This window comes from Podarcis filfolensis, assembly GCF_964270895.1.
Source record: "Podarcis filfolensis genome assembly, chromosome: 12".
Classification (NCBI taxonomy): domain Eukaryota; kingdom Metazoa; phylum Chordata; class Lepidosauria; order Squamata; family Lacertidae; genus Podarcis; species Podarcis filfolensis.
This window is the reverse complement of record NC_139614.1, coordinates 44,758,871-44,783,852: the sequence shown is the minus strand read 5'-3', so window position 1 is coordinate 44,783,852 and position 24,982 is coordinate 44,758,871. Positions and strand designations below refer to the sequence as shown.

Here is a 24,982-nt window from a genome sequence, read left to right as displayed (position 1 = left end):
GCAAACATACAAGCAATAAAGCAATTAAAATATCTAAAAATGGAACTCCCAAAGGTTAGTACAAATAATGTTACTGGTGCATGGTTGCTGTAAGGCAGTGAAGCAGATGCAATGATTGGCGGCTGTCGTGTTGGTCTCAGGCTTGAGAAGCCTGCTTAGCTGCACCAGGGACAAGAGGTTTGGCTCTCAAGGGTATCTCTATCTTCTCTCCATGAGCATCTTGTCCTCTTGTTGTTCCAACACCCCCCTCCTCAAATAACCTTATTTGCAGCATGACTCCCATATCACCCAAGAGCCTCTACAAACTCCCTCAAATCTGAGAAGCATGCAAACTTTCAACACAGAGCCCACCTTGTTCCTGCAGGCAGGAGCTGGTAGTTTCTGCAGAGAACAGCAAACATATTAATCTGTCCAAGGGTAGCAAAATCTACCCTACTACTCATTTGACCAGCTAATGAAGCAGAAGACAGAGCAGTGCGTACTGATGGTGTAGGAACTGAGTGTTACTCTGTTGGTTATTTGATTTGGCTGTTTTCTTAATAACAGTGAATTGTTCCGTTCTGAATAACGTGATGGTTATGGCATGTCAGGGATGTGATGATACTATTATTCTTAATGGATTTATATCGGGGGGGGGGGGTGTGAACCACTGAGTGCAGTAATTGCAGAAAAGGTGTATAAACCTGACGACTTCTCGGTTTGCAGCACAGTCGTAACCAGAAGTAAGTCCCACTGAATTCAGTTTGGGGACTTACTCCCAGGTAAGTTGAGTTAGGATTTCTGGGGAGTTATAAACTGAGCATCGCTACTGGGTACATCAAACTAGATTGAATGGGATTTTTTTAAATAAAAAAATACCCAGCTTAATTTATTTTAAAAAATGAATTTTACCGGCTGCTAGATTACAGACTGCACTATACACCTGGTTCTTTCTGTTTACTGTCTGGGCTTTTCCTTTGGAGGAGGAGAGTGTCTGCCTTGTGGAGGGACATTTTTGTAGGAATGCTGATTCAGCAAGTCTGAGTATTAAGTAGGCCAAACAGATAGGCCGAGGGAAGCAATGTAATGAGATGGGAACAAAATACCTGTTTGCGAGAGATCTCGCAAAATGTGAAAGCACCATTTAAGAAAGGCCATTTGAAAGTTTCCTCAAGTTTTACATGGATGGAGCAGGGAGATGGTTAGTGAATAATGCTATTGCAGTCTTTGAATTTCTAACCAGTGCTTTAATTTTGCGTATTGCATAATAAGCGCAGAAAATGCAACAGCAGGCCAGTTTGGGGCTGATTTGCTGATATGTGTAAATGGCCTTGTTTACAAGGTATGTCTTGTTCGACTTCAGAACCCCCCCCCTTTTTTTACTGTCTTTCATTTTCTAATGTGGTTGACCTTGATGAAAATCCAAATCCCTCTAGCATACTTCATGTCATAACAGATTAATACTAACATAAACAAAAAATAATAAGCCATTACCATCATTAAGGAAAGATTACACTTGAATTTATCATTCACCTTGCATTCAGGTTTAATAAGCTACATTGTTTTTAAAAAATGTGATTTTTTTGCTGAAATGTAACAATTTGGTGTCTGCTTTTCAGGATACTTTTTTTGTATGGTTTTATGTTTTTTTGCTGCTTTGATACAATTTTATAACATACTGGTATATAAATATTTTGATAAATAATAAATAAACTTGGTAGATTTTCTCATAATATCTATTTCCCCTTTTCATATTGCATTTGGCTGGCATCTTTTCATAGTTTTGTCTACGTAGAGTCCTCTAAATGATGGTTGCGTTCCATCCAGCTACCAGAGGGAAGGAGGGTGGGATAATGGGCCGTATCCAATTAACGTGTCCCATCAGCTCAAGGATTTATGCTTGCACGTGGAAAATTTCCACCCTGCAAGTCCCAACTCTAATCTTGGGTTCTCCAACTCTCCGGATAAGATTGGGGGAGGGTCGGGAGAAGAAGACAAGCGATTCTGTTGCACAAGCTTAAAATATTTGCATTGGCGGGACACATTTGTTGGATATGTCTCAATATATTTGCTGTCTTGTTTCAGTGCTGGATAGATTTCATTAGCCTTGAAATTTGCATGTCTCATTTCAGGGGGGTTTGGGCTGTACAATTGGTTGGTGGATTGTGCTTTTTTGTTGTATTGGCTTACATATTCCCAAATGTGTTGTTCTGTGAAAGGGTCTGCATTTGTTGTTTGAGATCACGAGATTTGATCCTAAGTACCGGTGGATCTAAAACAGACTAACGAAAACAGTAGCTAATTAAGAGAAAAGCAGGAACTAATTGAGACAACACATCATTTTGGTAGGCAGGAAAGCAGAGCTGAATTCATGGAAAGCTTATCTATAATAAGAGTTGCTGCGTTCAGATGTCAAACTAAAGTTTAGCTTGATGAGAATGATCCTCAGAGAAGGCTCAGGTTCTCACAATCTCCCATTCATCCAGTATAACCATGAAAAGGAGATTGAAATTTCATTTCTGTTCTCTGATAAATTATATGTTTATGATCTGTAGACCAAGTAAACACAACCTTGAATAAGACATTAATTATAGTTAGCACACTGCCTGAACCCTAAACTATGGCTCATGTTGACTTAAGGTTTGTTTAAACAAGCCAGCTTCATAATCCATTATTTGAAGTTTGCTAGTTTCAAATAAACCATGGTTAACCTTCATCACAGCTTGTCAGTTTGGACAACACACCAAGCTATGGTTAATCTAACCTGGAATCAAAAGCTGTCAAACTCTTCTTCACAGGCTCATTCAAGAGGAGAGGGTAAGCATTGCATACTCAAGGTTCATTGTGAGTTGCTGTTGTCATGCAAATTGTGCCTTCGTGTGATACCTGAACCAGTCCAGTGTTAAAACTGTTTTGGTTTTGTACCATTGACTAAAGGTGTGTCTCAGGGGTGAGAAATTATTACTCCAAGAGACCTGAGTAGTTGCCCAATAATGGGCAGCAGACTGCATGCCGTATCTATTGACCTTTCAACTCCATGACAAACAAAACCCAGAGGGTGAGCTGGCAGAGTAAAAAATGCATTTTTTCCCTTGAGGATGATAGCAGGAATAAATTAGCAGTTACGATGTTAAGGGAAGCCCCGTGTTGAAATCAGCTTTAAACCGATCAAAAGCCCTTTCATTTACAGAGGCAAAAATAAGATGCTGTCTTTTCTTCTGGCGTTTTTTAAAACAAACCCCTATTCATACTGTTCATTCCTTCACCATTAAGGTGAGCTGCATGAAATTGATATTCTTGTGGCTTGTTGCTTTTGGCACAAGAAACACTGGCTTTCTGTTCTTGTAACACTGTTTTTTTATTGTAAATTAAAATGTGCACCTATTTTGTCTGTACATGTATAGTTTATTCTCGTTTTGCACAGCTGCCATAACTGTCATCCCCAAACATTTAATTTTGTAGTAATCTCACAAAAGCTTCTCCAGCTTCTATGGAACAGCTACTTGGGGAATTACAGTCTATAGGCCCAGTTTACAAGCTACTTTGGCCAAGGATTGTCTCACCTTTGCTACTGCTGCAGGGTTTACTTTCATGTAATTCAGTAAGCAAAGGATGGGGTCCAAAGGTGTTGGAGAACTCCACCTGCTTCTTGCTTTACTGTAGTCCAGAATTCTTGCACTTTGTTATATTTCCACCATAAGTAAATAATTTTTTGTTCTTTCATGCATTTAAATTGGTTTGTCCCTATAAAATTGTCTTGCTAGGATGCTATATTTCAAAATACTGAAATTGAGGTTTTTCCTTTGCTGTTTTAATTGACATTTTAAGTACACTGGTACCTCGGGTTAAGTACTTAATTCATTCCGGAGGTCCGTTCTTAACCTGAAACTGTTCTTAACCTGAAGCACCACTTTAGCTAATGGAGTCTCCTGCTGCTGCCGCGCCACCGGAGCACAATTTCTGTTCTCATCCTGAAGCAAAATTCTCAACCCGAAGCACTATTTCAGGGTTAGCGGATTCTGTAACCTGAAGCATATGTAACCTGAAGCGTATGTAACCTGAGGTACCACTGTATAGTATTGCGCTAGTTATGTTGTTTATTTACGTATCATTTATTGTATTTTTATTTTTATTTATATGCTATTATTTTGTTTTAAGTTACATTGTAGCTTATCTGGGATATATATATATATATACCAGTATATTATGAGGAGTGGAATATAAATACTTTAAATCAATTAGGCAGTCAATGAACTTTCAATCCAGCAGGCCAAAAGCCTGCAAGAACAGAAGCATTTTGAGTAAATGACAGAAATTCTAGGTGCTACAACTGTTCCATGTGCCTGGTCCCCGTTTCTGTAGTGGGGTGAAATAAGAGAAATGAAGGATCTGTAAGAAGCAGCTGCTCCGAATTATGGAAAATATGGGCAGAAAGGGAGTTCAGTGGCACAACTGCTTTCATGGCTTGTGTAGGTGGGCTTTCAGTCTAACCGCCTGAGCTGTAAGTTAATGGCATGTTTGAGTGTGAATGTACAGTGAATTTAATTGCTGGAACAAGCCCGCCTTATCTGCATTAAAATCATTACTTCTGACAGAACTGACCAGATAATGAGCATTATATGAGGTTGCATGTTGCCTGAGGTATTTAAAGCGTGAACAAACAGGATCACCTCTTAGGTCTGTCAACAGCTTCTGCGGAAATGTCAGGCAGATTTCAGTGTAATTCCATCTGCTGTGCATCTCTCTATCCAAGGTCATGCATATGAACCCTTGTATTTTGAAGTAAATTAGCTATTTTTAAGGATTCCGTGCAGTGGCGTAGGCTCTCGTGTCACGTTAAACCATGGTTAATTTTTAACCATCGTTTCACTTGAATGAACAGAACGCTAGGGCACACTTTTCAAAAGTACCCTTGCCTGCAGCGAACCGCGAGCCTAGACTTCCTGTGTTGCCCAGACCAGAGCTCTTGGCATGTTTCTCTCTTAACATTGTGTGCTAGACAAGGTTTGTTCTTGGCTTACCACTCATGGTTTGCTCATAGGAAACAAGCAAACCACAAGGGTGGCTTAGACAACGCAATAGGGATAGCAAAGCATGGACTTTTGATCAGGGTGCACTAACCAGCTGTTCATTTGCATTAACCATAATTAAATGCTAACTGTGGTTTAACGTGGCACGCGAACGCGGGAACTGTGTGATTGTAGTCCCGCTGATTTTAGGCATGTGAACTGTTTAACTGTACGATAGTGACTGGACTGGGATGGTCCCTTGCGTCTTTTAAGTGTAAGAGGAAACCGGATGAATGACAATAGAACTTAAGCTTCCCTAGGCTAGAGAAGTCTTGTTTGTACAAGTTTGAAAGCTTGCCTTTTATATTTAATATACAGTGGTACCTCGGGTTAAGTACTTAATTAGTTCCGGAAGCCCGTTCTTAACCTGAAACTGTTCTTATCCTGAAGCACCACATTAGCTAATGGGGCCTCCTGCTGCTGCCACGCCACCGGAGCACAATTTCTGTTCTCATCCTGAAGCAAAGTTCTTAACCTGAAGCACTATTTCAGGGTTAGTGGAGTCTGTAACCTGAAGTGTATGTAACCCGAGGTACCACGGTAGTTGTTGTAGTTTTTTAAATACGTAATTGAATATTGCTTGTAAAAACCACCTTGGTAGGATTCATATCCTGAAAGGTGAGATGTATAAAAAATTGCAGTAAATAAACAAAAATTTCCACCAATGCAAACAAAATGGTAGCAAAAAAGTATAATATTTCCAGAGCAGCACTCTGTGTGTACCTTGCCCTCATGCGGTTGTGTACATTTTAAAAGGACTTGTTTTGATGTTATTTTGAAGATAGAACTTTTTCTTTTGGCCCACATTTTTTCCTGTAACCTGAAAACTAGTGGATTCAGATGTCAGCTCCCATCGTGAGTCTGTATTGATGCCCTTGGATAGCAAGTCACTAAAGCCTCTTAGAGATATTAATGAGGTGAGGAGGCCTTGTGCATTCAGTGAATGTAGCTCAACTCTGTGTGTAGTATGTTGCACATCTGCAAAGTTCCAGTTGCATGCGCCAAGTGTATGATTCAACTTGCAGGCAGTGAGAGCGAGATCTTGCTGCCGCAAGGATACCTTCTGCCCTGCATGAGTTCACCAAAAGTGCAGAGCCCCCTGAATGTTCAAAAGGATTTCAGCTTCGCTTCCTCTTTTTGTGTAACGGGAATAAAAGTGACACCACAAGGGGATTGTGGTGAGGTTCAGCGAGATGAGACTATTTTGGGGAGTGTCAGAGACATACATCTCACTTGTTTTATTCCTTTTGTATTCTGCCATATAAAAATACAATCAATAAATAATAGAGCCATATGCGTAATGAAATTTAAATGGTAGAAACAATAGCTGGCACCATCAGCATTCATATTTATACAGATCTTCTTGACAGGTCGGCATTACTCGTAATCCAAATGAGTTTGCATTTTTAAGAGTTTTGAAACTTGAGGGGGTCCCCCCCCCGTATTGGTAAGAAACTGAGTGCGTTAGGCGCTATTTAAACCAAAAGGAATAGGTAGAGTTGCTTGTTTATATCGTAGCTTTTAGGGTGAGCTTGTTCTCTTGCGCAGGATTCCTGCTGCGCAACCTTGTAGTAATCTAAATGGGTTTTGTATTCTCTGTTTGTAGATGAGTAAATCCTGAGAAGCCTGAGCTATAAATACCAGTCTACTGAGCTGTGACCTAAGTTTCTTTCCCCCTCCCTCCCTCTTTCTCTCTCTCCCTTCTGTGCCCTGTGGGCAGACAGCCTCATCTGGCCAGATCAGGAATCTAACAAGCAGATTATCAGGAAGAACCTCTTTATTTCAGCAGACAGGTCTTTATTTTAGCTAGTGGAGATTAGCATTAACTTCCCCTGCCCAAGAAGTTGCAGTGCAGACGGGTTGTTTCAGCCTCCTGGCCGCTTAAAGGCTGGTTCGGTGTCTTAGGGGAATTAACTTTGTCTCTCTGCCGTGTACTTACCCATCTGCAAACATATTTGCTTTCCTCCTCCCGCCTGACTGGAAAACAGCCTAAGGAGTCTAAAATGCTTCCCAATCTGTTGACCAGAGGCTGAACGCAAATAAGTTGCCTCAGCTCCCTTCCTCCAAGGTAAGGATAATCAGATCTTTCAAGAGAACAGCTACGAGGGGTTGCTTTATCTCTGCCTGCCGTGCAAGATGGTTCCTTGTGCCCCATTAGCAGCAGAAGCCAACTCCTTGCGTTAGTAACTAACATGCGCGGGAGTTTTCGCCTTGCTTTACTTTGATAATATCCAGGACTGTCACTCTAGCGTCTTTAAGATTTCTGCTTCCCCTCTTCCATGGCTTCATTGCAATCGCTCAATGAGAGAGGCAGCAGAGGAGGGCGACTAAAAAATGGCGGACGTGCAGAAAGTTCTAGAACGTCGGCATAAGCAGACAGCCTTCTGGCTCCAGTCCATTGGCTAACAGGTCTCTGTTGCTTACTGCCAGGGGTTGGAGCCAGCACCATTTTACTTGGTTCTTAACTGAGTACCAGGAGAGTAGTTGGACGTTTTCTCATGCTAAATTACACCACCACTTCAGAGCCTCCTGAAAGGTTACTTTCCTTTTCTGAAAACAAAACTGTCCTGGTGTTTCACGCTGTTTTCTTCAGTAGCACTTGCGTGCCATCTTATTTTATTCTGTCTGTATACTTCTGGAATTATTATTTCTTCTTCTGCACTGATGTTTCTCTGGCAGAAAATAGAACATCTGTAAGGTGGTTTAAAAAAAAATTCAAAACAAAATAAAAATTGCATTGATACCTACACTAAATTAGTGCTTTTATACCTGCTTTGTTGGCTATACATGCCCATGACAATACATGCACTAAAATTCTAAGACTTGGAATCATGGATTTCCAAATTCAAATCATCTCCATTTCAGCTTTCCATTGCTTCCTCCCTGGTAAACTCAAGCCCAGTAGGTTTGGTTTGGTTTGGTTACTTCCCTTGTTATATTGTCAGCCATTCAGGAAGGTTCTTTTATTCTTAATACTGCAGGACAACCTAATTCTCTTGAAGCTTTTGTAAAGAAAGTAGCTTCCCAAACTTGGTCTCCAGCTGTTCTCGTAATCCCTGACCACTGGTCCTGCTAAGTAGGGATGATGGGAGTTATAGTCCCAAAACAGCTGGAGACAGTTTGGGGAATGCTGTTCTAGGGTACCTGTCACAGGAGCCTATTACATATAGTATTCATCACCACCAAAACAACCTGTTACATCCAGTGTGGTTTGTTTGTGTGTGTGTGTGTGTGTAATTTACTATGTGAAAGCATGGGATTTCCACATGTGTACTTGTGTGGAAGGGACGCGGGTGGCGCTGTAGGTAAAAGCCTCAGCACCTAGGGCTTGCCGATCGAAAGGTTGGCGGTTCGAATCCCCGCGGCGGGGTGTGTTCCCGCTGCTCGGTCCCAGCGCCTACCAACCTAGCAGTTCGAAAGCACCCCCGGGTGCAAGTAGATAAATAGGGACCGCTTACTGGCGGGAAGGTAAACGGCATTTCCGTGTGCTGCGCTGGCTCGCCAGATGCAGCTTTGTCACGCTGGCCACGTGACCCGGAAGTGTCTCCGGACAGCGCTGGCCCCCGGCCTCTTAAGTGAGATGGGCGCACAACCCTAGAGTCTGTCAAGACTGGTCCGTACGGGCAGGGGAACCTTTACCTTTACCTTTACTTGTGTGGAAAGAGGGAGATAGCCCTTTAAAAGAAAGAAGAAGAAGCAGGTTCTCTCATTTTGCATTGTCTTGCCATTCAGTTAAAATAAGATATTATTGTTATTATTGTTGTTGTTGTTGTTGTTATTATTATTATTATTATTATTTATTTAATTTCTACATGCAATCAAATTGTCCAAGACTCTACTTCTTTGGTGATCATGCATAGCTAAGTAAAATTGTCTTCCATGAATATGGTCTTAACAATGTGTCTGTAAGTGACTGTGGAGGCCAGTTCTGGATCCACACGTCCTTCCACATAGGTTTCTGGGCAGTAGTTGATCGCAGTGAGGATTTGCCAAACGTGCCTTCCTCTTAGCTCATTTCTCCCTTTTGTCCGGAGTTTGTGCTTCTTCAAAGCCTTTGGTAGAGGCTATTCCCCAGTTGGAGTGCTCGCAGGCCAGTATTTCCCAATGATCTGTGCTTATACTGCATTTTTAAAAATAGATTTACCTTGAGAGCGTCTTTAAACCTCTTTTGTTGTCCGCTGACATTTCACTTTCCTTTCTTAAATTGGGAATAGAGTAGTTGCTTTGGAAGACGATAATCAGGCACCCATACAAGACTAGAGTAAGAAGAGGCTGCAATGAGGAATTAGCAAATCAGAGTAAAAAACAGAATCCCTCACCCCAGTCCTCTGTTTTTAGAGGGGCAGCTCTCCAATTGTCTAAAACTGCACAGCCACTGTGCATATGTTCCCCTGACAATAATACTAGACTCGGATATTTTTCTTTTCTGCCAATTCCCATGATACATTTACCACGTGTTACCAGGGATTTGGCAAGCTTTGATTCTGCTTTGATGCTTTTCCATTCATGCTCCCAAATTGCTGGCCAGCCCATGATGAGCTGAAGGTTTCCTTTGCATTCTCCCAATAGTCACCCCCCTAAAAGGGTTAGGCAGCTTTCCGTCAGCGCTGTTGTGCATTGGCTTAAATGAAAGTTGTTATGCTAATTGACATCATTGGCAGATTTTTTTGTTTGTAGATCTTCTGTCTCAAATGGAGTGCTGGGTGGGTATAGGAGGTGTAATCTCATTATTGCCTTCTCTTAGCCCTGGTGGGTAATGGCCAGTTGAAAAGGAAGACTTCTGCCCTATCCCTTTCCACAGCAATGTGACAGTTCTTTCCTTCCCCATAAAAGCAAGACCAAACTCTCTTGCAGGAAGAGATCCTACCACGCCAGGAACCGTAGGCTGTTTCTATCAACAATAGTTACTTCTGATGGAAGCTTAAATGTTTTTAAGTTAATTATAGTAGAGTTTTCTAAAAAGGAAGTCCTAAAAATTATGAACTTCCTCAGTATGTATGATAACAGCGTTCACGGAGTATGAAAGTGTTAAGAAATGCAGAAATAATGGGTGGAAAAAACTAAAACGTGTTTCAGGATGTTTGAGTAGACACCTCCGTATCGGAAAGTAGATGCAAACATTAAGTAAGATGCTTTTGTAAGAACTTGTTTTCTGCTCTCTTTGCAGGTATATGTCTCGGGTTCATGGTATGCACCCCAAAGAGACCACACGCCAGCTTAGTTTAGCAGTGAAGGACGGCCTAGTTGTTGAGACCTTGACAGTGGGATGTAAGGGATCTAAAGCTGGTATTGAGCAAGAAGGATACTGGCTGCCTGGAGATGAGATTGTGAGTATATTTCCCACAAGGCTTTACCTTGCATTTCCTGGTACGTTGACTTGCAATCTTGCTATTTGCAGTGCATTCTTGCAGCTTGTGCACGGGGCCTCAGGACAGCTTGCTTTTTTTTACTTACTGGATAGAATGTTATTACCCTTCCGCAGTCTCATGTAGCTATAAGAGTTTTGGTTTCCAGCAAAGGATGTTTTAGAACAGGGGTTTCCAAACTGTGGCCTGTGTGCTGCCAGTGGTCCACACGCTTCATCGAAGTGCTGTGTGAGAATTTGTGACTGAAGATGGCACATTCGTCATTTTAAAAATTCCTGCTGGTTTCTCATTGTATTTTAATGGATTCGTTTATTTATTATGTTGTATTGTAATTTGAATTCCATGGAGCTCAAATTGTAATACAAAAGTATACAATGAGCAAACAATTAAAAAACGATAAAATAAACTTACAATTGTTACAACAGGCAGAAAAAAATCATTAAGTGATCTGGGAAGACAGATCATTGGCAATTTTCAGGTGGACCATGAGGGGGAAAGTTTGGGAACCACTGTTTTAGGACCAAACTAATTATTTCCCAGATGAGAGCCTCAGAGGTGAATGAAAGAAGTTTTATTTTTTACAAAAAACAATATACAGTCGTCCCTCGGAAGTCTAACAGAATCCATTCCAGAAGTCCATTCGACTTCCAGAAGGTTCAGAAAACAAGGCACGGCTTCCGAATGGCTGCAGGAAGCTCGTGCAGACAATTGGAAGCTGCGTTGGACGTCCGGCTTCCAAAGAACGTTTGCAAACCGGAACACTCACTTCCGGGTTTGCGGCGTTCGGGAGCCAAAACGTTCAAGTTGCAAGGCGTTCGACTTCCGAGGTACAACTGTAATGGGTTTTAGCCAATGCTAGTCCTACTCAGAGTAGGCTCATTGAAATAAGTGAAACTAAGTTAGTCATGCCCATTAACTTCAATGGGTCTACCCTGAGTAGGACTAGCACTGGATACAACCCAGTGTGTATAGATAATGTATATACATACATACATATGGGGAGATTGCTATTCTGCTTTTGGGCTCCCCATAGCATCTGGTTAGCCACAGTGAGAACAGGATAGTAGACTAGATGAACCATTCGCCTGATCCAGCAGTTCATCTTATGTTACTATTTTTTAGCCATAGATCAATTTTAAGGAATGGAAGTAGGCCAGGATCAAAACACCTTTGAGTCTGAAAATTCTGACCTTAGTTCCCGCCCCCCTCAACAACATACCATGTCACAAGCTCCTTTTGAATACGCTCCCCCCAGTTTCAAAGGAGGGCAGCTGCTCTTTAGGAAACCTAAGCCCAGAGCGCACGGAACTTGTCGTGTAGGTTCAACGGATCCAGGCCATAGGGTATCAGTCTTAAAATATGACCCGAAAGCGGGGAGGGGGGAGAATTTCGCCAGTATGTCTAGGGATAGATGTTTGCTCTTTAATTGCCCTGTTCTGGTAGGTTATATTTGAAGCACCTAATACTGGTTGCTGTTGACATGGGTATGACCAAGAATGGCTGTTCTTATGTTCTTTTTGCAGAAGGGTCCTGGATGAATGCCGTCAGAGGAGCTACCATGCAAGAGTTTAGGAGGCTCACTGGGTGTAGGGGTAGGCTGGGGTGGCCAGTTTTTGTCCTTTAAAGTCCTGAGCATTAGGAGAGCCCAGGATCTCTGGTTGGGTGAGTGGCCTCCAGGTTGGCTTGCGAATCACCACAGAGACCAACCCCAAGCTCCCTTCCCTATCAGATTTATGGCATTTGGGTCATAAAAGTTGGGTGCTTTTATCTATGATGAGTTGTTACATTCAATGAAAAATCAGGTGAAAAATTATTACAAATCACTTGGAATAATGCAACAGTATAGCCTGGCCCAATCAGAACTTTCTAAAATATATGCTTATTTAAAACCTAATTTATATTTACTTGTACAGTGTTAGTCAGTATGCCAGGACCCTGGGAAAAGATTGGCTGTTTTGTCAACAAGATAATGTTGCTGCGTTAAGGTGGCCCATTTGAAAAGTTAATTCTAAATGGCTAATTTTTAGGTAAATTACAGACTCAGAAATAAGGTTACCATGCTGAATGAAGGCATTTACAAACCAGTTCCTTGAAGAATAGTAGAATGCCGGTAACCTCATGCGACAAGGATAATTGCTTAATAATAATACGATCCAATGCATGTTTACTTGAGAATAAGTTCCATTGTTTTCAGTGGGGCTCACTCCCAGGAATGTATGTATATTATTGCAGCCTACATTTAAAATGGACGCGGGTGGCGCTGTGGTCTAAACCAGTGTTCCCCAACTTTGGGCCTCCAGCTGTTTTTGGACTACAACTCCCATCATCCCTCGCTAGCAAGACCAGTGGTCAAGGATGATGGGAGTTGTAGTCCAAAAACAGCTGGAGGCCCAAGGTTGGGGAACACTGGTCTAAACCACAGAGCCTAGGACTTGCCAATCAGAAGGTCAGCAGTTCAAATCCCCGTGACGGTGTGAGCTCCCGTTGCTCGGTCCCTGCTCCTGCCAACCTAGCAGTTCGAAATGACTTCAAAGTGCAAGTAGATAAATAGGTACCGCTCCGGCAGGAAGGTAAACAGCATTTCTGTGCGCTGCTCTGGTTCGCCAGAAAGCGGCTTAGTCATGCTAGCCACATGAGCTGTACGCTGGCTCCCTCGGCCAATAAAGCAAGATGAGCCCTGCAACCCCAGAGTCGTTTGCGACTGGACCTAATGGTCAGGGGTCCCTTTACCTTTAAAATTATATCTATACTAGAGTAGCAGAAACCCTGCCTTAGAAAACAAAAACAGATTTTGAAGAGCTAATTTAGTCAACCTTGCCCCAACGTGGTGATCTCCAGAGATTGTTGGACTACATCTCCCATCATCCTTGACCGTTGGCCATGCTGGCTCTGGCTGATGGGAGGTGGAGTCCAACAACAGCTGGGGGGCACCAGGGTGGGGAACACTGATCTAGGGAAAAGAGGACAGGGTCGTTCAGGTGTAGACAGCAGTTCAAAATGGTTGTATATATTTACAGGTACCTTTTGTCCCTTCGTTCCCTTTTTGCCTGGAGAATTTCTGCTGGTCCCTAATTCAGCTGTTAATTTTTTAAAGTTAGAAACCTTAATATTCTTGACACATTTTACATGGCCTAAGACATAATACCATATCAACTTGTGGTGCTGGACTCAAGTGTTCTGTTTGGTTAGTAATGCCTATGAGGTTTGTGTCAGACATGATGTACATAGGGTTGTGTGCACTTTGCACTAAAGGAAAAACAAAATCCTCCCCCCCCCTTCAAGATTGCCAAAGTAATTCATACAGAAGTGGCGATATATAAATAAATCAAATTTCCTCATCTTTCCCCAGTCTGCATAATTATTATGCTGCAGTTACTCAAGCAAAGGCACATTAGCTTTATATAGCACTGAAACACTGCCCCATCAAAATTTAAACATCTTCTGAGCTCTCCTCTGACTTTAGCATGCATTGCCCATATTCCTAGCCAGGAGGTGGTGGAGAAAGTAAACTGAGCTTTTCAAAATGCTGGAATGTACACCCAAGTATCATTTTCTGTGGGTTTTCTGTGCTCGTATGGAATTGCAGAATATGTACAGTCTTGTATGCTTCTATTTAAAAAAAGGGGGGGATCCAAGAAGGTGTGAGATTCTTTCTTTTCCCATGTACATATGGACCACATTTAAAAGAATTTTGCCCATCATAGCTTCCACACTAATACTATTCTTGCACCACACTGCTATAGCGAAGATTAATTTAATTAAATCAATTTGGAATGCTAAGATGAAAGGTGTTGTATAAATGCAAACTTTACATATCTTCTGTAATTAAGGAAGCTGATTTTTTTTTTTGCTTCAGTTTGTTTAATAAATACCCTGACTGACATTCATTTAGAAACTTTAACACTGTTTTTTTCTCTTTTTCTCTTTAAAAAAAATATTTAATTATCGGTTCTGCCATCCCACTGCCCCCTTCCACTACCAAATGCTGTTCTTGGTACAAAAGAATGAAGACTCTTGGTTATCATTTTTGCATCATTTGTTTTTCAGTTTTCATGTGTCCAAAATATTTACTGGGCATAGGCATTGTCTTTGAATGCAGCAGATATGCCTTTGGTTCATTGAGTTCTGATGCAGATGAGCTGCATTTTAAAAAAAAAGTTTGATTGCATCTTTGATCCTTAGTACACTGTGATCCAGCTGCACATGTGTATAATCTCACTCACCTTGGGGCTTTAGAAAATAGGAGTAATATACAAGACGTACTCTTGTAACATGCGAAGTAACCCTGACTGCCAGTTATTCTGTTCCAGGCCTCCATGTCTTGCGATCCAGCACAGCTCTCACAACTCTGTATGCAATTCTATAGAACTTCCCAAAGACCAATTACAAAAATAAGACATTTGTTATTCCACCAAGTGTCCGTTTCTTTAAATAATAGCTTTTACATAATGCGTGTAGTACCAAAATCACATTCATGTGTAATACAGGGTGTCTCAAAGCCAAAGTTCCATCCAAATATTCCTTCCTTCGATAAAGAGAAAAGGATCTCTACAAGTATACTTGTTCCTAAAGGATAATCCACAGATGGGAAAAAAACCCAGTGCACATCCTCGGGAGTATTGCAGCTTTGCTGTCAATCACTCAAACCGCAGTGGCAGTGCCCCCCAACTGTGTGAAATCCTAAACGGGATGCCTTACTTTTATATTTGGTCTTTGGGAGGTTCTATATAATTGCATACAGAGTTGTGATCCAGCACATCGTGAATGCAGCCCGCCAGCCGTGTATGGTGAACCCACCTGGGGTTTAGTAAACCTGTTGTTTTGTGCTCTTGGCCTTTGACTGAGGGTTGACAGGTACCTGCCAGGCCATAGTAGATGACTGGAGGGCTATGTTTAGCTTCATGGGTGAGAAAGTTATATTTGGTGTGTGTGTGTGTGTGTGTGTGTGTGTGTGTGTGTACGTGTGTACACACACACACACACACACACACACACTTAAAAAATCAAAAGCACAACTACTCTGGATTACCAATTAAAAAGGTTAGTATCACAATGAGTTCTTCACCTGTTTTTAAAGTACAGTCCAGAACTACATTAACACTTCCCCTTATAGTCTACAGGTTTCTTTTTCCACTTGCACTGTGTAATTTTGTATTAAAACAACCCTATTTCTCCCTGCAATGGCAATGTTTATCAGTTAGCTTTTTGATCATGTTCCCCATTGTCTGCTAGCTAGTACACTGGCCCCACGAGCCTCCCCTTTTACACGCAAGGATAATACTCTTACAAATTTGCACCAGGTTTTCTGATTACTTTCAACAGTCACTCCCAAGATGCTATTGTCCCCTGCTTTTTTATTTTATTTTTAACCTGCATTTTTAAAATTTATGAAATGTGGAGACAAGTACCAGATAAAGCATTAACATCAATGCGCTTCCTGGATATTCCAAAGGGTTGACCACCAATGCTGTATGTCATAGGATACGAGCATTTGCTTCTTCCCAGGGGTTATTCAGTGAGCACGTCAGTCCCTCTGCTAATTACGAACAGTGCCATCGATTGGACCATTTTGGCTCTGTCCTTGCTTTGAGTGTGTGTTTTCCTAATTAATTTTAACTGCTTGGGAAAGCTTTCAGGAGGCCAAAAAGGGAAGAGGGGTAAATGGGTGTAGATAAAGCAGTCCATATAGTTTGCTTTAGGGGGATAATTGTATAGTCAGGATGCTATCTGTAACAGTGTGCTTTCCCCATATCCATGTTTCAATTCGTTTTAGTCCTATGTGCCTCAGATGGGTTCCAGCACAGAGACCATGTGTTTTTGTTTTGTTTTGTTTTTTATTTCGAAAGGCCTACAGTATGCAGCCTTTCTCCCGGACAACAGCAAAAATCAAGGTGAACAACTTTTGCACTATGTAGTCTTTGAATTTCCTTGTTATATTCTCTTATTTCTGTTGTGCATTAAGGATAGTCTAGAATTGTTGCTTCTGCAAATACGAGTTGTTGTATTAATAATGTCTGTCATCCATGTTCCATGCAGTTCTGAGATTGGCCTGCACAGGACTGTCGTTTAAAGTATTATTATTTTTCTTCTTCTTCTTCCTGGGGAGCTGGAAGTGGTTACTCACATGTTTTGCCACAAGATGTTGAAGTTGCAATGGTTTCCCTTTTATCAGTTGTTCTGGGAATAGATGATGACACCTGGTGGCAGACATGGCAAGTGCAGAGAAGGACTTTCGTACTTTCTAGATCTGCCATTATTAGAACACTGGCGGCCAGATGTTAAAGTTATATAAATACCTCCTGTCTCATGCGAGGAAATCACATGGCAAACGTCCATGTACATCCCTGGCCCTGCAAATGTTCCAACACGTATTCAGATGGCAGGCATTTAGAAACAAAAGATCTTGATATTTAAAAATAGTGATAGGATACACATGATATCAGCAAGAGACATTTGCCAGAATTACCCCTTTGGCATTAGGATGTGTTTCTGTCCTTGCAATTTTACTACTGAATTTCTTTTTAAATTTAGATTTTAAAACCTTCTGTCCCTGTAATTTCACTACTGAATTTCTTTTTAAATTTAGATTTTAAAACCATTACCTTTTATTTTTTAATTGTTATTTTTTAATTGGAGCTTTATACATTAGTGGTGCAGACCCCTTGCTCCCACCCCATTGGCACAAAGACTAGCCTCCTACCCAAGTTCATATTCCTCCCCCTTTCTACCTTCCTCAACATGGTTATGCAAATATTTTTTCTCTTATTATGAATCTCCTTCTCATTTTATATCTCTCTATAAACGTTTCTCCAAAACTAAGCTTTAAAAATTGGTGATGAAAATGCTAAAGAAAATGCTTTTTTTTTCTCAACCTGTGTAATTATTCAGTGTATCTGGATGTCACCCTAAACCGTGGTTTGGCACGAGGGTGAGAACAAGCTGCAGGTGAACGTTATACTTGTGCACCTTCCCTTCCTGTCATCCAGCACAGCTGCAAGGAGGAGTTTGGAGACTTTTTTTGCTTCTGTTTTTGCTTAAACACATGTTGCCATCCAAACAGACAAATCAGTATATGAAGTCGGTTTGTTTCTTGCAAACCTTAGTTAATGTTAACCACAGTGTGTCAGTTTGGATGACACAACAAACTGTGGTTAAGTGAAAACGGCAGCAAAAGCTTCGGAACACCTTGTGGTTGTACTGGATGAGAAGAGGGGAGCATGTGATCTGAGGCTCATTGTAGTTTGTCATTGTCACACTAAACCATGGTTTAACATGACATCTGAATTGAGCTTTTGTCCTTGACTTGGAATTGCCATTATGAAGGACACACTTGGGATATCCTTCAGTTTATATTTATTTAATGTTACTCAAGCATATGGTAAAAAACAAACGAACAACCACCTGTCATTTTAAGGCTCTGTACCTGTGTTGCAACATAATGCATTTCTGGTATGTTGGGTGGTGGATGTTATAAAGATGGTTCAATCCTAGTATGTCAGACAACTAAGCAGAACAATCTCCTTTTGACCAAGGATTTTATACCAGAGGTTTTATACCAGGACACAGAATTGTGACCTGGGTCACCTGGATCCCAAGTTGCTCCGAAGCTATGTGAAAAAGCAGCAATGCAGCAATAAGGCATTCTGTGCTCGAGTTAGTTACTAGTACTATATGAACTTTGCGTTAACGATTTGGAAATCTCAAATTTTATTGCCTCTTTAGTTTTGTTTTTGTTAGCTAATTAATAGTAAGGGCCCAATTCATTCAGAGGTTCCTTTGCACAAGTCCTATTGAAATCCATGTGAGCTGAACAAGCCCTAGTAGTGCTACTGTACGGTGCTCTTTCATTTAAATGGGAGGTTAAGGCTATCAGTGGCTGCAAGCCATGATGGCCACACTTTACCTTCACTGTCAGAGGCAATACGTCTCTGAATACCAGCTGCTCGTAGTCACAAGTGAGGAAAATAACGTTGCATTCAGGGGCTGCTTGCAGGCTTCCCATATGTAAATGGGGTCCATGAGATGGACCTTTGACCTGATCCAGTTAAGTTCTTTTTATGACCCTTGAAGAAAGACTTCCCAGCGGTGAATTGTGCCAAAACATTTTCTTCTTAAATTGGGTCTTTACTGCTGATGAGCATTTTGGCAAACCTGTTTAAAGAAGAGGAAGGGGAATCCAGTGTGAGAAATCTCATTAAGATTAACATCCTTTTAGTCTTTGGTAAATAATATATCAAATGTAGAAATCAGGTGTGCTTTGTTTTCTTTCTGAAGCATTTTGATATGAGTATAGCGCTAGTATAGTTCTAGGGAGGAGCTTATAATACAAAAAGGCAACAGAAAGTAAAAGTCAATACCTTTATTTTATGCTACTGGTGTAGAATACATTGCACGTGTCTTTCTGTTTTTAATATTGTAGTTGATGGTGAGTCTAAAGAAAAGTTAAGAGCATTGGTGTTTTGTTTTTCTAAAGCAGAAAATTGCTGTGATTGTGCAAATCACATGGGCTGCTCTCACAAATCATACCTGTGTATGAGTGAAAGCCCCACATATGCTCATCCGATCGGAATATGTTGTTAGGGTAAAAGAACACATCTAATCAATGGGCTGCACCCAACTAACTCATACTCCAAGTAAGCCCATTGCAACTGAAGGACTTAAGTTAGCAAAACTAATGTAAGGCCAGTGATTTCAAGGGTCCTACTCTGACTTTTCCAGGCCCAAAACATTTGGGTTTCTGTGGAATTTTCTTAATTTTCTACTTTGGTCATGTTAAGGCACTATGCAGGTAGGAGCACCCAGGTGTGCTCCATCCATGCACAGTGCAGTTATTCTGGATTCTGATAGATTATGGCCAATATATTTAAGGCAGTGAAAGAACTGATACTCCCTGAATTTGACAGGAGTCAGTGCCAGGGAAAATTTCCCAACTGAGACAGGCTTCTTATAATATGTTATATGTCTAGAGAGATTGCTGGTGGGCTCAGAGGATGAGAATGTTTCCTAGACTTGATGCAGACACATCAACTTCAAAGGCCGATGAGAAACACTTCATATTCACAGAATGAAGTAACAAACGAAGGAATGAGATATTTCATTTTTTCACATAACATAACATTATATAGAAGTTAAAATTTAGGGAGACAAGATGAAAAAGAGGACAAGTCTCCTGTAATAATTTTTTATTATTATTATTTATACCCTGTCCATCTGGCTGGACTTCCCCAGCCACTCTAGGCAGCTTACACTACATATAAAAACATAGTAAAACACCAAGCATTAAAAAAACCTTCCTGATACGGGGCTGCCTACAGATGTCTTCTAAAAGTTGTGTAGTTTTTTATCTCCTTGACATCTGATGGGAGGGTGCCACTGTTGAGAAGGCCCTCTGCCTGGTTCCCTGTAACTTCACTTCTCGCAGTGAGGGAACCACCAGAAGACCCTCGGAGGAGGACCTCCGTGTCCGGGCTGAACGATGTTGGTGGAGACACTCTTTCAGGTACACTGGGCCAAGGCCATTTAGGGCTTCAAAAGTCAGCACCAACACTTTGAATTGTGCTTGGAAACGTAATGGGAGCCAGTGTAGGTCCTTTAGGACCGGTGTTATATGGTCCCAGCGGTTGCTCCCAGTCACCAGTCTAGCTGCCGCATTCTGTATTAGTTGTAGTTTCCTAGTCACCTTCATAGCTGGCCCCATGTAAAGTGTGCTGCAGTAGTCCACGCGGGAGATAACCAGGGCATGTACCACCCTGGTGAGACAGTCTGCGGGCAGGTAGGGTCGTACCTTTAATAGCTGTGTAGAAGCATGAATTTTAGCAGATATATACTGTCATGCAGCTGTTAAAGGTGCAGCAGCCCTGTTCTTTATTCACATGGTCATCCTACCTTAATTCATAATATATTACTGAAGTAGAGTTAGGAAGAAAAATGAGCTCAGATTTCACCACCCTAGGTGTTACAAGATCTGAGTCACACACACGAGGGCCTCTTGTGGTGAGCTGGTTCACATGTCCCATTAAACCACATTAAAGTTTATTCTGAACCATGCCTTAAGGCAACCGAGCAGTGTGCCCTGCTCAAACATTTCTGAGTTGCTCCTCCAGCCTTGGTTTCCTAATTGTGATTTGCTTGTGGGAAACATACATTAAGCACCGATTTGCACATAACACGGATCCAGTCTCTGGTTTTTTCCCCTCCCTGGTGCGGCAGGAGCAGAGGAGGAGCAAAACACTCTTTCATCTTGAACGATTGCTTATTTTAAAGGATGGTTTAAAGGGATGTGTGAACAAGCCCAGCATGTCTGCAGATGCCTCTTGCAAAACTTGGTTCTGAGGCTTTGCTGACACCCCCAATAATCTTGCCGCCTCAGACGACAGCTTCAGTTGTTCCTGCAGTGGAGTTGCCCCTATCAGGGAAAACAGTTGGAAATTGCCACTAGAATATTTATTTCTTTGTTATTTGTAGCATAAAGGCATTGGTCACGATCCAGGATAGCTGATTGTGCTGCGCTGAGGGATATTTGTTTTTGTTTTCCCTCGCAGCGCGCATGGCTAGGAGTTCAACTTGAACGGAAATCATGTACACTTATTTATTATATGGAGTTCAGGTTCTGTTTTGTTTTTTAAAAGAAGGTATTGAAGAGCATTTGAACATATTTTACCCATTGGTTGCTTAATTCCTTCCCACTGACATCAATGGGGTTTAAAAAGGACTTGGCTTTGGCTGGATTGTGGCTCATTCAGATTTGGGAAATAGAAGTGGAGAGATGAGAGACAACTGTTACTTTTTTCTGAATTGTATTGAGAAATCCTATTTATAGGCTTCATTTACACAGTTGAAAACGTTTGAAGGACCAAGAACCAAATTAGGTCAAACTTTCCAATATTTGGATTGATTGAAATCGCATTGCAAAAGGTATGTTAAAAGAAAAAGAGAAGCTGCTTAATATTGCCGTATTCTAAAGTTTAAAAAGACACCTGTTTTGTTATGCTCTGCTTGTAGGTTCTCATAAATTTTAAAACTTCGTCCCATTTGTGGATTTTAGTTGAACTTGCACCAGGAGTGCTGTGCTCTTACATGGACCTCTACTTTGACCCAGAATAGGTCAACTTCAACAGATCTTTCTGTTTTATCCTGAAGGCCTATTTCGATTTTTTAAAAAAGCCAATTTCAGTGAAGGAAATGAGAATTTATAAACTGCAACCTTTCCAATGAACCCAATCAGAGCAACAACAAACTACAAGGCAGCAGAATTTGGAAGGAGGAGGGAGATGGTTCAGTCCATATAGCGTTAACCTCCAGCAAAAGATCTAGATTTGGCAATTATGTGCACTTCACATTTCAGTTGAGTTTGAGCTTTCTCAGGCTTGGTTCACACTTAGGTCGAAGAAAGTCCTCTTCCAGCTGCATGGGACTTTGAGGAGAGGAGGGTGTCCACCTGTGTTCAGCTCAGTCACACAGGACAGTATCGGCTTACCGTCACTCCGTGCTCTTAGAGAGAAATCAGGAGACTAAGGAGCCACTTCTGCTCTTATCCTACAACAGCCCATCTTCCTCTGCAGCTCTGACTGTCTTTTGAAAACAGTGGCTTCTTTCGCCTAGTCAGGGGAGGTAAGCTATATAGAATAATTTGATGCTTTCAAAAGGAAGTCATAGCTGCTTAGACAGATTGGCGTGGGGTTGCAATAGCAACTCCTGTTCCTTTTTTCCTTTCCAATAATTCAGGTAAGGTGAATTATCTTCTGAACTTTGCTTGAAAGGAGTTCCCTAAATTCCTTAACGTCCCAAACAGCTGGAGGTAGATTCCAGTCCACGCTTTCAAGCATATAACAGTGGTATAAAATCATGGTTTTAGCAGCCTAATGCAGAGAGGGTACTCTCATCACCTTTCTTCAAGAAAATAGAGGTCGTGTAGGGATTTTATAAAGCTTGCATTATTCAAGCTTGCACTATTAATTTCTTTTAGCAGGGCAGTTTTTCTGTATAGCTGGGGACATTGCATATATGTTGTGTTTGTGTTGCTAACCAGACACTCTCATAACAAGCCTTTCTCGGAGGTTAAAACCTTAGTGTCCAGTCATCCAAACATTTGAAAAAAAATTAGGGTTTCAAGTTTAAAAAAGAATTGAATAAACCATTAAAGAGGTATGGTAATTAAAAAAAATATTTATAATGCCTAACTGTTACTAGACTTCAAGAAATGTGCTTTGCTCATGGCTGTTTCAGATACTGACAGAATGTTCTATCAAATTATTTTGTATTTTTTGTAGGACTGGGAGACAGAAACTCATGACTGGTATTGTTTTGAATGCCATTTGCCCGGAGAGGTGTTGATATGTGACCTGTGTTTTCGTGTATATCATTCCAAGTGTTTATCTGATGAGTTCAGGCTTAGAGACAGCAGTAGTCACTGGCAATGCCCAGTTTGCAGGGTGAGTACATCTGAGCTTTCATGTGCTGAATAGAGACTTGGTATTTGTTGTTTCTAGTTTCAAGAAGATGTTTCTGGCCAGGAGAAAACACCCAGTTTTGCCTACTGCAGGGATGGCGAACCTGGACTTTTTAACTGGGACCCTTAACTTTCAGCAGACCCAGCCAACATGGTCAGTAATCTGGGATGATGGGAGCTGTAGTCTACTAACACCCAGAAGGTCACAGATTCCGCCATCCCTGCCTAAACAATGCATATGTTAAGTGCAAATCCGGAATATGGTCAAATTTGGATGTGCCTGGGCAAAATCTAGAAAAGCCTGCTGTCAATGGGCATCTCTTGAGACAGACATTAGAACAAATGTTTTGCTAGATTGGTCTGAAGCAAATCATGATGTGCCATAAGCTGGAATTCCAGAAATATCTAAGTGAATCCTCAAATAAGTCTTGGCAGACGTTTGTCCTGGTCAGGCAATCTGTCCCAAGTGTGGAAAGCTCCAGTCTATACAGAGGGAGTTCCACAGTCAGTTTCAGTAACAGAGCTCCCTCCTCCAATTCAGTTCATGGTGCTTGGAATCTGTGGGCACAGATCAGATTCACACACACACACACATACCCCATCAGAGCACATGCAGAACTTTGAATCACAGCCATTTTATCTTTTGCATTTGCCTCGATGTTTGGCGCTTCCTACATTTGCCCAAGCTATCCAGATATGTGTTAAGATTTGGGGTTCTCTCATAACGCAGATGATGCAGATCAAATATAAAAAGAAAATGTGCATACCTCCAGAAGGTTTGCATTGTGCTGCAGCAAAATGCATATATATATTTTTCTTTTGAACTTTACTGATGTTTATAAATGCTACATAAAACTGTGGGTTGAGAGCCACTGCAGTTTTTATTCAGACATTATAGATTGAGCTAATATTTTAGGTTCCCTAGAATTTCTATAATGCAAGGGTCTTTTCAGTCCAAATCTCTGTTTCAGTATTTTTCTTTAAATCATTCAAATACAAATACCAGAGCCTTTATGCTTTTGGTTCTCCCTGCCCAGTAGTTTGGGGGCTGGGATGGCAGCGGGGAGAGATGGGAAATGAGAAATTCATATTTGCCAAGTTCAGTTGATGAGGCAGGTAGGCTTTTCTCCTCTGCTTTTCCCATTTAACTTTCCTATATATACGTGTATAGATACACATGCATACATGGAAGATGTGTTGAAAAGCATTGGGCTGTGAATAAACGATCGTTGTAACTTGTATTGTTGCAAGTATGCTCTTGTTTATAAGCAATAATGAGTCTGGTAGCAAAAGTAATGGAAGTTCAATATAATTTGGAGTCCATTGATAGAGGGCTAGGGTAAGCCATGGGTCCCATTTGGCCTCAGGAACAGGGAATGAATTTACTTCCGCCTGATTCCTCATTTAGTTCTTGGTTTCCTTCCTTACCAGAGAGAGCTCCCAACCCTTTGACCTTGCCCTCCCATTTGCTGCTTTCCATCCATGCCTGCTTCCTTCCTCCCTTGCCTTGCTCATGATGTGGTTATAGCTCTTCAAGAGGCCTCACTTTAGCCCAAGAAAACTGCCCACTTCCATATTTTTTCTGCTGCCTCCTGCCCCACCTGCCCACTTCTTTGCTTTTACTCAAGTGAATGTAGGGTGGCTGGAGTCAAAAGAGGAGAAGGCCCCTGTATAGTTGTTTAGAAGGGAGAATTTCACCAAGCTATACCTTCTACACAATTCATAGCAGTGCAGTAACCCATTCCCTTTTTGCAAATGGCTGCCCTAAGAAACATCTAATCCCTGTAGCTGCTGATCATCCTTATTGCCATCCCCAGCACTGTCCAGCAAGGCAGATTTTTGCTTCCAGCTTTGCTGGTATAGCCAAGCTGCTTTTAGGAACAGCAGCTTGTAGTTCAGCGCTGGGGATTCATGTTGTAAAATTGGGCACATATTCCTGGGTGTTATGGGCTCCTTAAATTAAGCCCATCTTTTTTTCTACGTATCTTCAGGCAGTTTCAGTGTAACTTTAGGGGTGTATATTGTTCTCTGGAATTCATTGACATCAGGCCACAAAGACAGCCTTAAAGAAAAGAAAAACCCCATATAAGTCCCTGCAAGAGAGGACAAGAATTGTGACA

General features: G+C 41.4%; 1 protein-coding gene and 1 long non-coding RNA gene across 26 annotated transcripts in view; both read left to right on the top strand.

The window, feature by feature from the left end:
• Positions 1-24,982, top strand: part of ZMYND11 (zinc finger MYND-type containing 11) — a 101,314-nt gene that overhangs the window by 50,114 nt on the left and 26,218 nt on the right. For 9 of the 25 annotated variants that reach the window (XM_083579633.1, XM_083579644.1, XM_083579637.1 and 6 more), the window contains 3 exons: positions 10,216-10,375; positions 16,261-16,305; positions 22,684-22,845. In XM_083579633.1, the coding sequence (XP_083435759.1) occupies positions 10,216-10,375; positions 16,261-16,305; positions 22,684-22,845 (367 nt within the window). The remainder of the gene's footprint in view (positions 1-10,215; positions 10,376-16,260; positions 16,306-22,683; positions 22,846-24,982) is intronic. The other 16 variants (XM_083579640.1, XM_083579654.1, XM_083579634.1 and 13 more) reach the window with 3 other exon arrangements.
• Positions 12,687-15,402, top strand: LOC310746340. Its single transcript, XR_014540651.1, has 2 exons — positions 12,687-13,414; positions 13,617-15,402. It is a non-coding gene; the product is annotated as an uncharacterized lncRNA (long non-coding RNA).